The sequence below is a fragment of the Saccostrea cucullata genome, unplaced genomic scaffold, assembly GCF_032062105.1.
Source record: "Saccostrea cucullata isolate Sc308-1 unplaced genomic scaffold, CSIRO_AGI_Scuc_v1 ctg992, whole genome shotgun sequence".
In the NCBI taxonomy this organism is placed as follows: Eukaryota; Metazoa; Mollusca; class Bivalvia; order Ostreida; family Ostreidae; genus Saccostrea; species Saccostrea cuccullata.
In genome coordinates, this window is record NW_026940893.1 from 115,012 (window position 1) to 126,827 (window position 11,816).

The following is an 11,816-nucleotide window of genomic DNA, read 5'->3' on the forward strand; positions in this document are numbered from 1 at the left end:
TTCTTTAAATATATGTTTACAAAATAAACGTTTGTACAAATTGTCTGTAAATAAAACAGTTCGTATATAAAGATATTGAGGAAAAATCAATGTTGTGACCGGGGTGTATGCAACATGTTGTACGCACAGTGTATACCCCATATTTTTCTTAGTATTGTGACTTGTGTAGTGCAAAGTATAAATGGAAATATTATATTCACACAGGTTTAAAAGCGACAGAAAGTGTTGCGCATCTCTTCAAAAACAGACTTGTTAAAATTTTCCTATAGGTTTTGTAATCGTAAAATCTCCAAAGGGTCCCTCGCCCCCTCCCAAAATCTGCATTTGGGACAGTTTGCCCTTCCTTTGACTCGTTTTAATCTAAATATTTCGCCTGTTAAAAATAATAGAAGACACTACATGATTGGTGTATTATAAAGAAAATGTTTTTTTTATTTGTTGCTGCAACATTTATGTTATCAATACATGTAATCCTAAGCATTTATGACAGTGATTTACAAACTTTTTTGAAGGGGGTTACCCCCCGAAAAAAACCTTGACAAAAGTTGACTAGCTATAAAAAGGGGGGGGGGTATAGAAACTCAACTCCTGTTTCAGATGGAGTTGTTGGTCCCATCATTTTTCTGTACTAATACTCCTTTTTTTACTTAAACATACTACGTAACCATTTTTTGACTATTACAATTTTACGCTGACCTGTAATTTATACCAATTATGTTCACCCTCCTCCTTTAATTTATTATCGTATAATTTGTAGGTAAACAAGATGAAAAAATCTATTTTAAACTGTCATTTTCAATGAAAAATTTAAAAAACCCAGTCATGAATATTTGAGTTCATATTTGACAAAGAAAAGGTATCCAGATTGCCTAAAGTATCTCAAAAAACGGTAATTAGTATGTTCATGGCCTCCTTAAATTGATATAAAAATTGATATAGGTATCCGGTTTACTTTTCATTTGATTTCAAATTGAATGTCATGAAAATGCCCTTTTTTCTACATAATTCTGCTAAAGGTGTAAAGTACGGGAAAAAGAAAGTTGAAATTGATTATGACGTCATATTATCTAAGATGCGGAACATAAATAAACAGAAGTGTATGTCAACATGAAAACATCGCATATTTTTCGTAAACAGCATCATGAAAAATAATTATGTAAAAAATGGTTAAAATGCATAATTCTGATGCTGAGTGTTCCTAAATACTTCCTACGTAAAAGATACTTTTGCATTGTGAATATCAAGGAAACTATTTTACAATAAAGCAAATGTCTGCATGAAGAGGCCTAAGCAGGAGTTTTTGCCCTTGTCAACATTTTTTAAAAGATTGAATAATTTATTAAATATAGAAAATATGCTCTTTTTTTTTAAATTTTTTAACTTAACAATATTTATCATTACACATATTGGCTATTGTAAAGCATTCTTCCAAGAGATATTGTTCTATTAGGTATGAATTTTAACTAATAACAGTTTTTGCAAAAAACCTATGACATCATAGGAGAGTGGAATTATTTCAATTCATCATATTATCGAGAAATATTTTGACAACTGAAATTTCTATGAATTATCGACCAACAAATGAGCATTCTAATATATTAATAAACTCTATCAATCAAATGTTTATTCATATTAGCCATTAACATCTTTATAACCTCTAGTAATAAGGTAATAAGGTTTTTGTTATTAAGTACATTTCAAATGATAACATCAGTAACCTATTACTTTCCTTAAACATTAATAGCGTAGAAGACATACAGCGTTTGTCAAAGATGGTGTACCTTTTATTGTGTCATAAATTTGGGACCTCCAAAATTGTGGAAATAAGACGAGACATGTTGGACATAAAAGAAAAGATTGATTTTCTAGCACATGGAAGATATTACAGGGAGATTAAAAGAGTCGGTGGGAGTTTTCGAGAAGGATTTAGGCTAGAAAGTTCAGATCTTGATGTTATGTATTGGAACATTAATCACCGTGTGATATGGGAATTATTTCAGTCTCTGTTTTACACCACACACAGACAGTCACTGATCATCTGTGACTGTTCGGATACTCCACCAGGATACACTTTATTATATTTATTGTCACCAACCACGAACAGAAGAATCGAGAGATGTTGTGTAAGAATGAATAACAGGCAATATATATCTAGTTCTAAATTCAGAGGAGACTTATGTTCTACAATTTCGGTTAGTCCTGTTGAACATGGACCGTGTGCCAGTGGAATTCATGGAAGTACAGAATTTGATCATGCCCACGGTATTATGAGTGACTTTTGGCCTACATCTGCTTACCCATGGTTAGAAAGATGTCACGCTTGGCCCCAGCCTGAAATTGTGCATGATATAGTACAAAATGGATGCCACTTTGTTCCAGTAGGACATAAACGAAGCAAGCATGAGCATAATGAGTGGAGAATTTCTTTCTCTCTTGCAGAATATAAACTTATGTGTGCAATGAACCACTGCCAATTCTTAACTTACGGATTACTTAAACTGTTCTTAAAGGAAATAATTAACAATGGACTAAGTGATGATGATAAACTACTGAGTTCCTATCACATGAAGACGGCAGTTTTCTGGATGATTCAACAAAATACAATAACTTATTGGTGTCCACAAAATCTACTGGAGTGTTTCTGGGTTTGTTTTAAACAAGTCCTCAAATGGGTGTATGAGGGAGTCTGTCCAAATTTTTTCATTCCAGAAAATAACATGTTTATGGCTGGTATTTATGGTTATGCACAAAATAATTTATTTTCTAATCTGCATAGGTTGTATGAAAAAGGTTTAGAATCCCTACTACCCTTTCCGTTCATTAAGCGTAGTAACGATATTGTCCTACGTAATCCCGAGGTCCGAATCAATACAGATGATCAGAATATAGAGTATGAGATCGATTCAGAGCTATTTAAAGAAGTGCATTATCAAAGCTCACCTATAGCATTCAACCTACAAGGCTATATGAGGTATCTTCAGATAATAGAGCAGATAATAAGTTCACAATTTATTGCACAGCATAAAGTCATTTGGCTACAAGCAATCACAGTCGATGTCTTCCATAAAACAGCCTTTATTATACAAAATATGAATTGTACAAAAGGAAATAAAAAGAAGTATAGATCTGACAAAATCTCCTGTCACCTGCTAAAATTAGCAGCAAAGTTTGGTTGTATATCTGAAATTCTGTATTTAGCAATATATTATTACAAGACACAAAGATACTCAGAAGTTTTGTCTTTGATAGAGGAGACGAAGCTTAAGGACAGGTTGAAACAGCTGTACGTGGTATATGGTCATATTTTTCCAGATAGGTATTCCGAGGCTCTAGTGGGACTGTCTTGGACTAAGAAACTGAGACTAGCCGTAGCATGGGATATAAAATTTCTATATCACATCCATTACATTAATGAGTTGGTACCAGAACAACAGTCTTGTCTACAGTCCTTTGATTTTCCATTATTCATTCCACCCTTCGTGCTACTGTACATGCTTGAGATTTTATGCTATATACATGTAGATCCAATAAAAACACAATTTGCTTTACATGATCTACGAACCCTCGTTAGCATTAATATGGACCGCTTTGTTGAAGATGGAGACGAAAATATATCGTGGCAGATTCTGGGGATATGTCAACAAATAACAGGAGACAACCAGGCAGCTATAAACTCATACCAAGAATCAATCAGGTATCAAGGCAACAATGAGATACGAACTGCTACACTAGTGCGAATTATAATAATGATATACAGACTTTATTTCGGTGGTTTTTAATAATGAAGTATATAAAACGACTTTAAATGATAGACTCTGGCAATTTGTTTTGTTTATATCAGTTAGACGAAAACAGACCAATCAATGAAATGTGATATAGAAAGGATTCCCTTTACTAATGATGTCAAATGCACACGAAGTGCCTCTTTGTGTGAACATGAACTACCTATTGTTTTCTCTTAAAAAAAGGATATACATACTGCTATCATTTTTTTCATTCTTCGAATACATCAACAGATCACAGGGAACCTTCAAAATCTTTGATTATCCTAGAGATATTGAAATATTCGGAATACGTCATAAACGTAATGAATTACTAAATTAATGTAAATTATTTATTTGTAGCAATTAATTTGATAGATGCATAATCTTTGTGTTAATTTTTTAAAAATATATTTTGACCCTTAAAAATATGTAAAATATATGTATATCAAGGATGATGTAAATAAACAAATATATCGTGTAACGTAATGGGATGTAAAAAAAAAATGAGTCGGGCCATTTCTAAGCAGTAGGTCGGGAGAGAGGGGAAATTAAATATTTTTGTAAAAGTGGTCTTAGCAAAATTAGCATAGGCATCGGAAAGGGGAGAGGATTGCTCGGGAGAGCTTAGCCCCCACCCGACTTTTTTTGCAAAAATAGACATATAGGCATTGGAAATTGGAATTTATCTTTAGCCCCCCCCCTTTTCGAAAAAGTACCCCCGGTTATTTGCTTCCGACGCCCATGATAGGCTAGTAGATGTTCCAACACATACTTCGTGATGCAAAATTTCTTATGCTTTGGCACTATTTTGAAAAAGAACATAAGATTTTCGGAGTGGGGGGGGGGGGGAAGCCTCCCACTTTTTGTTTTGCGAAGATAGATATAGCATAGGCAATGGATGTTTCTTTGCAAATATTGTGCCCTCTTCTAAATTTCAAAGAAACAACTCAATATATTCTATCAAACTTCGTATGTTTGTTGGAGCTTTCAACTTGGTCAACATAATGAGACATGATGTTTTTTTATGTCCAAACATTACTCCATACAATATGTGGGCCAACGCAAACATTCTAGCTGTTTATGTGAGGTGCCTGAAGGAAATCCTATAACTGAGTATTTTTCTATCTAACTGCTTAACAAAATATTCATATATTCCAACTTTTCGAATGTAATACATGTAATAACAATTTGTATTATGCACCGCATATTGTTTAACATTTTCAAATTAAAAGCAAAGCATTCTCCTTGCAGAGTCGAATTGAAAATAACTTCTTTCCACAGAAAAGAGACCCGCAGTAAACACATAGGTTTAGGACAATTTTAATCTTTTTTTGAGTTTAAAGAAACCAACAAATTATCAATACTTGTTCCATGAAAAATTAAATATAATCATGGAAATAAACAGATCTATCCACAACAGATATATGCATAGGTAAACCACGTGCGCAGTGGAATAATATGAACGAGGAAAGTCGAGGTTTAAACACACCCCTACTATAGTTATTGTAATTTAAATTCAAGACACGTGGTTTAGCTTTATTTATTCAAAGGTTATAGGGTAGAACCGGTTTTATAGATAAGATTGTCAATAAACAGGAAATTGCTATAGTCTGTTTCATTTGAAAACATGTCCTGTGAAAAAATAATATGTTTCCAGACCTTCCTGAAAGACTTTCATGATTTTCAACATAAAATGTTGGCTTAAGGCGGGGGGGGGGGGGGGTAAAAATAACAATAAAAAATAAAGGCCACTAGTGACCGACAAGCTGGTAAAAAAATAATGTGTAATATCATCTTCACTTACAAATCTTGCCTTATATGGCTATTGTTGATAATGCGCACAGAGGATCTAACCACAAGCAATTGACCAATTAATGATTGAATACGTTTACGCCAATACATGTTTACATTTTATTTCAAGCACCTGGTACAGGTCAATCTATGATCATGTCAGTGGAGTGCAAAATAAAAAAATTCTTATGAGAGAAATGCAAAGATTAGAAACTATGTAGATGTCACGGGCGTTTTTAATTTGTCGTTAACTAAAAAAAATATATTTAATAAAATGTATACGTATTTAGTGCTAAATTCAGAGCACTCACTTCAAGGGTAAGGAAAACGTGCAGCTTCTCGTGTGCATTTAAATGGACAAACATTTTATACATAACTAGGCCAGAATCCACCTGACATTGTTTTCATCGATAGTACAATAAAAGAATTTATCGAGCGTAAAATTCCTGTAGTTTTCGTAGCAACCCATAATGCAATTCTCATTCAGCAGATTTGTCAGTTAAAGTCACATTGGTTCCTCTTTTACTAATCTGACGCCAAAAAATATATTCCCGGTTCCTATGCTACCATATTTGTCCAACAAGAAATTTAAAACATCAGAAAAATTGTATCAATAGAATACTTATAATTTAGATTTGAATGAATTCAAGTAAGAGAGATCGATTGAAGTACCTTTCTACAGAATGATATTAAATGGTAGTGAAAAACTATAACGCACCATAACTTTTCTGTTTACCATGTCTCCAGGTGCTAGTCACTTCCTAAGCCACATTTCCGTGAATAATTTACCCTATCTTACTGTAGTCTCGTTAACTCTCCCCAGAGCCACTACCAAAACTACTCTGAACTCATTGGGTTTTATAATTTGCACAACACCGAAAAGTAAAAAGTTTCGAATACATTAGTAGGAGTGAAACAGAACAATTTGATGGAGTCGGGTTTAAATCGTGTTTTTTCATTAATCAGACGATAATAAAAGTAGAAAGTTATATAACCCAAGGATTATTTCTTAGCAATTTTTTGTTATGGTTGTTATGGTGGCATTTGTTCTAAAATCAATGTTATTTGAACTCTGTGTGACAGAGGAATGGCGGACGTAATGAACAAATGGCATCAGGAGACCCCAATATGAAAAATCAAATTTCCAAGAATTATGGATAATGAAAAGAAAAAAAATCAAAATAGATGGTTGTAGCCATATTTTCTATGAACCGAACAGACATCATTTTAAAAAGATTTTTCATCTCATGAGTGCTGTAGCTGCGCAGTTCTAACATGACAAATTTCCTCCTAATTAAAACAAAATTAACTTAATTATTATCTCTTATTTTGGTCTTTAACAGTAGGTAATGAGTGCATTAGCACTTTCAGCAACTTTGGGCTAGTTTGGTAAAGTATTAAGCGCATTCTTGGTATTTCTTTTTTTACACCAGACTTTATCGAATATGGCTTGTACATCACCCTTAAAGTTATTATAAATGTCTGCAAAAAATTACATTTTTGGAAGTAAGTGTACGTGCTTTCAAATGAACATTTTTTTTAAATTTTATATAATTACATCTAATTATTATTCATTTCAGTATACTAGAAATAGCATGTAATTTCAACTTTTCAGTTACATCTTTCCTATTTTACCACAACGTCTGACACACAGGATGAGTTGTTGTTGTATATGGAATTAACCTTATTTCATGCCGATGATACTGTAATTCTTGCTGAAGATCTCCAGAGAGCATTAAATGAATTTTGCACATATTGTGAAGAATAGAAGTTATATGTGAATATTAAGAGAACAAAAATTCTTATTTTTTCAAAGGGTAGACAGCCAAAGAATATTTTTACATATAATGGCAGTGTCATAGAAGTAGTCCAATATTTTAATTATTTAGGGATTGTATTTTCTCGTACAGGCTCATTGTGTAAAGCAAGAAAAACACCTATGTGAACAAACACAAAAGGCAATGTATGGTGTGATACGTAAAATTAGGCAGTTTAATCTCCCCTTCGAATGTCAATTGGATTTGTTTGATAAAGAAGTTTTACCAGTATTAATATATGGCTGTGAAATATGGGATATTATTGAACGAGTACATTTACGTTATTTAAAACATATATTAAATTTGAAAAGTAGCGCTCCAAGTTATATGATTTATGGAGAAACTGGTAGGTTTCCATTACATGTAAATATTTACTCAAAAATGATAAAATACTGGGATTGGAAAAGAAAACAAATTGTGTAGAATAGTATATATGTATTTACGTAAACAACATGATAAAGAGGAAATGAAAAACTCATGGATATCATTTGTACAAAAGATGTTTGATAGGTGTGGCTTATAAAATATATGGTATTCAAACCACAAATCACCACCTCCCAATTGAAACAGGTATATGGAATGATACTCAAAGAAATGAAAAAGTTTGTAGCTTATGCAGTAGTAACCAGATAGGAGATGAATATAGAGGATATTCAATGTTTTGTTGTTGAATATGGAATTTATTTCACGAGTGGGACAGGATTTTTTGATATTTTCACTCGGGCTTCGCACTCGTGAAAATATAAAAAATATCCTGTCTCACAAGTGAAATACAATGTAAATTCCATTTTCAACTACAAAACATTGAATTTTCTGTTTATTACATTTCAAAAAAAAAAATCTTTGATTTTTCCTTTGCCTCTGTCTTTTTTGTAAGACACTCATGGACTCGTGACGTCATAGTTGAGCGGTTGAGACGTAATAGCTAAGTGAGGTGAAAACACTGTAAACTTGAATTTGACAATATATTTTTGGTAATTTTGACAGTTTTATTCGCTGTCAGAAAGGTTTATTTATTTCCACCTATCTTATATTAGGTCAAGGCAGATATTTTTACAACAATCTTCGTTCTGAGAAAGGAAATCGAGAGTTTTCCTGCACTTTTGATTTTCGTCACACTGTGACAGGATATCATTTTGATATCCTTTCACACTGTGACAGGATATCATTTCTTATTCAATGAATAAATTACAGTATTTCACGGGTAAAAATGTAATAAATCATTATATCTTAGAATGTAGTGCTTTAAACCAACTGAGGAATGTTTATGTGAACCAAACATTTTGCTGTAATCCAAATATCATCAAGTTTTGTGAAATCGTGTGCCTAAATGATGTTGATTCTATGAAACAATTATGTACATCTATTTCTAAAATTATTAGTATTGTCTGTTCTCTTTAATTATCACCTTCTGCTTGACCCACTGTATAATATGTATATATATTTTATATGTTTTGTACATCGTTTACCATTTACATGGTTTTGAGTGAATAAATTGAATTGGATTGACACATCTGTTTTATATTTGCATATTTTACTTGATTGATTGTATGTTGTTTAAGATCCCTCTCGAGAATTTTTCACTCACTACCGTTTTTACTATGAAAACGCTATATTATTTGAAAAAAAAGACTTTGATGGTTATCTAACAACTAAGCTCTATGATAAACGTGATGACTTTAAATTTTCTATCATCAACTTCCCTTACTTATGCAGAGATATATCTCCATTACCTGCATTTTTTATTTTTGAGTTTTTATATCTCAGATGATTCGATATGCAAGAGAATGCTTTACGTATGAACAATTTCTAAATCGAAGTAAATTACTGACAAACAAGTTGATGAAACAAGAATATTAGCAATCTCTTTGAAAGTCATCATTACGTAAGTTTATTACAATGACCTAATCAGCAAATCCAATTTATCATTGATTCAAATGCTGATGTTATGACATTGTGTCTTAAGCAAGTTGATGAGGTCACTTAAAATGAATACGATTCATTAAAAGGAATTTATCCGCCATTTTCGATTAATAATGTTCACTCGCTATATCTGGGGTCTCTTACAAAAACACTCACTTCCAGTCACTATTCAGAGTCCGATATAGATGGAATGTTGAGAAATTTCTGAGAAATGTGAGATACATGTATTTTGAGAAAATCAGATTGTGAGACATATTAAGTTATTTAAAGATCAATTCTCTGTAAGGACCAAAAATGCTTGGTCACGCACTATCATGGAATTTTATTTTATCAATATAATATTAAAGAATGTCCTATATAAAGACTTAGGTGGGTAAATATTGAACAGTGCTTCCTTGGTTTCCATAGCAATGCCCTTGAAATATTTTGCCATGGCGAAAAATGACCTAATTGTCATCACCATGCAAAATAATTCCATGAAATAACATTTCCCCTTTGTATGAGAACTGATTTTTTTTCAATCAAAACAAAATGAAAGTATCAAAGAAGCTATTGACGGGTAAAAATTGTGCATAATGAGATGATTATTTTGATATCCATCATGGAAGTAAAATAATTAAAAGCCGATTTAATATGCTAAAAAAATACTTTGACACATATTTTTCGTAAATAGTTTTACATAAAATAAGCCAAAAAAATCCCATTTTCGGGTATTTGATTATTTAATTTGTTTGCATCGTCAATTTTACAAATAAAAAAGATTGTTTTTATATTACATAAATACATGCAGTTAATAAGTTTTTTTGGTTTTTTTTTGTTTAGTTACTATTTTAAATCAATTATTATATTGATTTACAAACTTAAATATTCCAAAATGCACAAATATCCCTTTCCCTCTCTCTCTTTTTTCTTTCTTTTTTCTTTTAACAAATCGTCCAAAGTCAACCCAGTATTTAACGAATAAAACAGATTAAAGCGAAATAAATTCATAGTAAATAAATAAAATAAAATAAATGAATAATGAAAAAAAGTTATTAATAAAATATCAATCCATTTATTTTTGAAATTGAAAATACAACAAATTAATGAATTATTTATATCTGCAAGAAATTGTGTTTCTTTAGTTTTGTTTTATAAACACTTGTATCCGTAGATGTGCTACAAAGTATTTTATTATCGTATTAAAACGACTTTTCATTATTTTAAGTACATAATGGATATCAAAATAATCGTTATGCATAGATAGATAGATATCGAAAGTCATTATGCACAATACTAATCTGTCAATTTGATTTTTGATACATTGATTAGATTGAAAGAATCGGTTTTCAAAACCCTAATACGATTCTGAAAGAACATCAAAGCCATTGATGTTTACCAGTAATTAACTCGGGGTACACAGTCATGACACCTATTGTCTTTCTCGCTGACCTCCGTGGTGCAGGAGTGGTGAGCAGGTCAGAGACCTGGACTCACCCCTGCATTCAGTATTCTTAATATCCAGGAATTATCCCGGACTTAGGGCTTTGAGTGCGATGGGAGCAATCCCGGATGCCCTTTACTCAGGAATTCTCCTGAGTGTGCATTATCTGGGGCTTGCCCCGGCCTTTATTGTTCATGGGCAGCCTGCCCGGGCGGGCGTTATTAGCGCCCCATCGCTGGAGATGGTACCAGACCCCATTTCCCCAGTGAGGACCTACGCCTATTAAAGAAAACGGGGGGGGGGGGGGGGGTAGTATCTGTGCGACTGTCCCGTGGTACGACCTACTGACAAGGTGACGTCAGATGGTGGGACAGTTGCACGGGCCTCTTTCTCCACGACGATGACCAAGAGACAAGACGTGAGAAGTTGGTGAGTCTTACCCCCCGGGCCAGGACCCAATCGGCATACAGTTGTTTATTGTATTATAAGTGTTAATAAACCGTTGTCACATTACCTCGGGGTTAACTTTAGATGTAACTTAAGTTTGTGTGCAAGAAATGAAAAATCAATATGTGTTTTCGGGTACAAACCACAAGATATCATTTGGAAGATCTTGAAATTCTACACTTCTTTTGTTCTATATGTTTTAATAAAATATTTCCAGGTAAAAAGAAATTCTAGAAAAGGTGTAAAAAATTTTGAAATCGCGATACGTCCCTTTTCGGGCCATAGCGAGCGCCGACGTGCGGCACTTCCGAAAAAAATAAAATACTTTATACATATTTAAAGACTTTGGTCTATCATACCTCAAAGTTTCATGATTCTATCTTGAGTATTATTGAGAAAGTCTGGAGACAACCTGACCCTTCCTAAATCATAAAATTGACAATATCTCCAAACCAGAAGTGACGTCATCAAATCGAAAAAAAAATGCATAAGGTTCAATTTATGTTACATAAGTCCTGAAAGTTTCATGGAAATCCATCTAGCCGTTTTTGAGAAATAACGTGTACAAAATCGGTAAGAAAAAAAAAAGAATAATAACTAGATACGATCTCGTTGCGAGCAACGAGTGGGTCTTCCGTCCAATTCTCGATG

General features: G+C 32.8%; 1 protein-coding gene across 1 annotated transcript; it reads left to right on the forward strand.

Moving 5' to 3' along the window:
* Positions 1-1,772: 1,772 nt before the first annotated feature.
* On the forward strand, positions 1,773-3,694 carry LOC134256584 (uncharacterized; the record flags this gene model as incomplete). Its single annotated transcript, XM_062739267.1, has 1 exon — positions 1,773-3,694. A coding segment is annotated over exon 1 (1,922 nt), but the record flags the coding sequence as incomplete, so codon positions are not given.
* Positions 3,695-11,816: the final 8,122 nt, after the last annotated feature.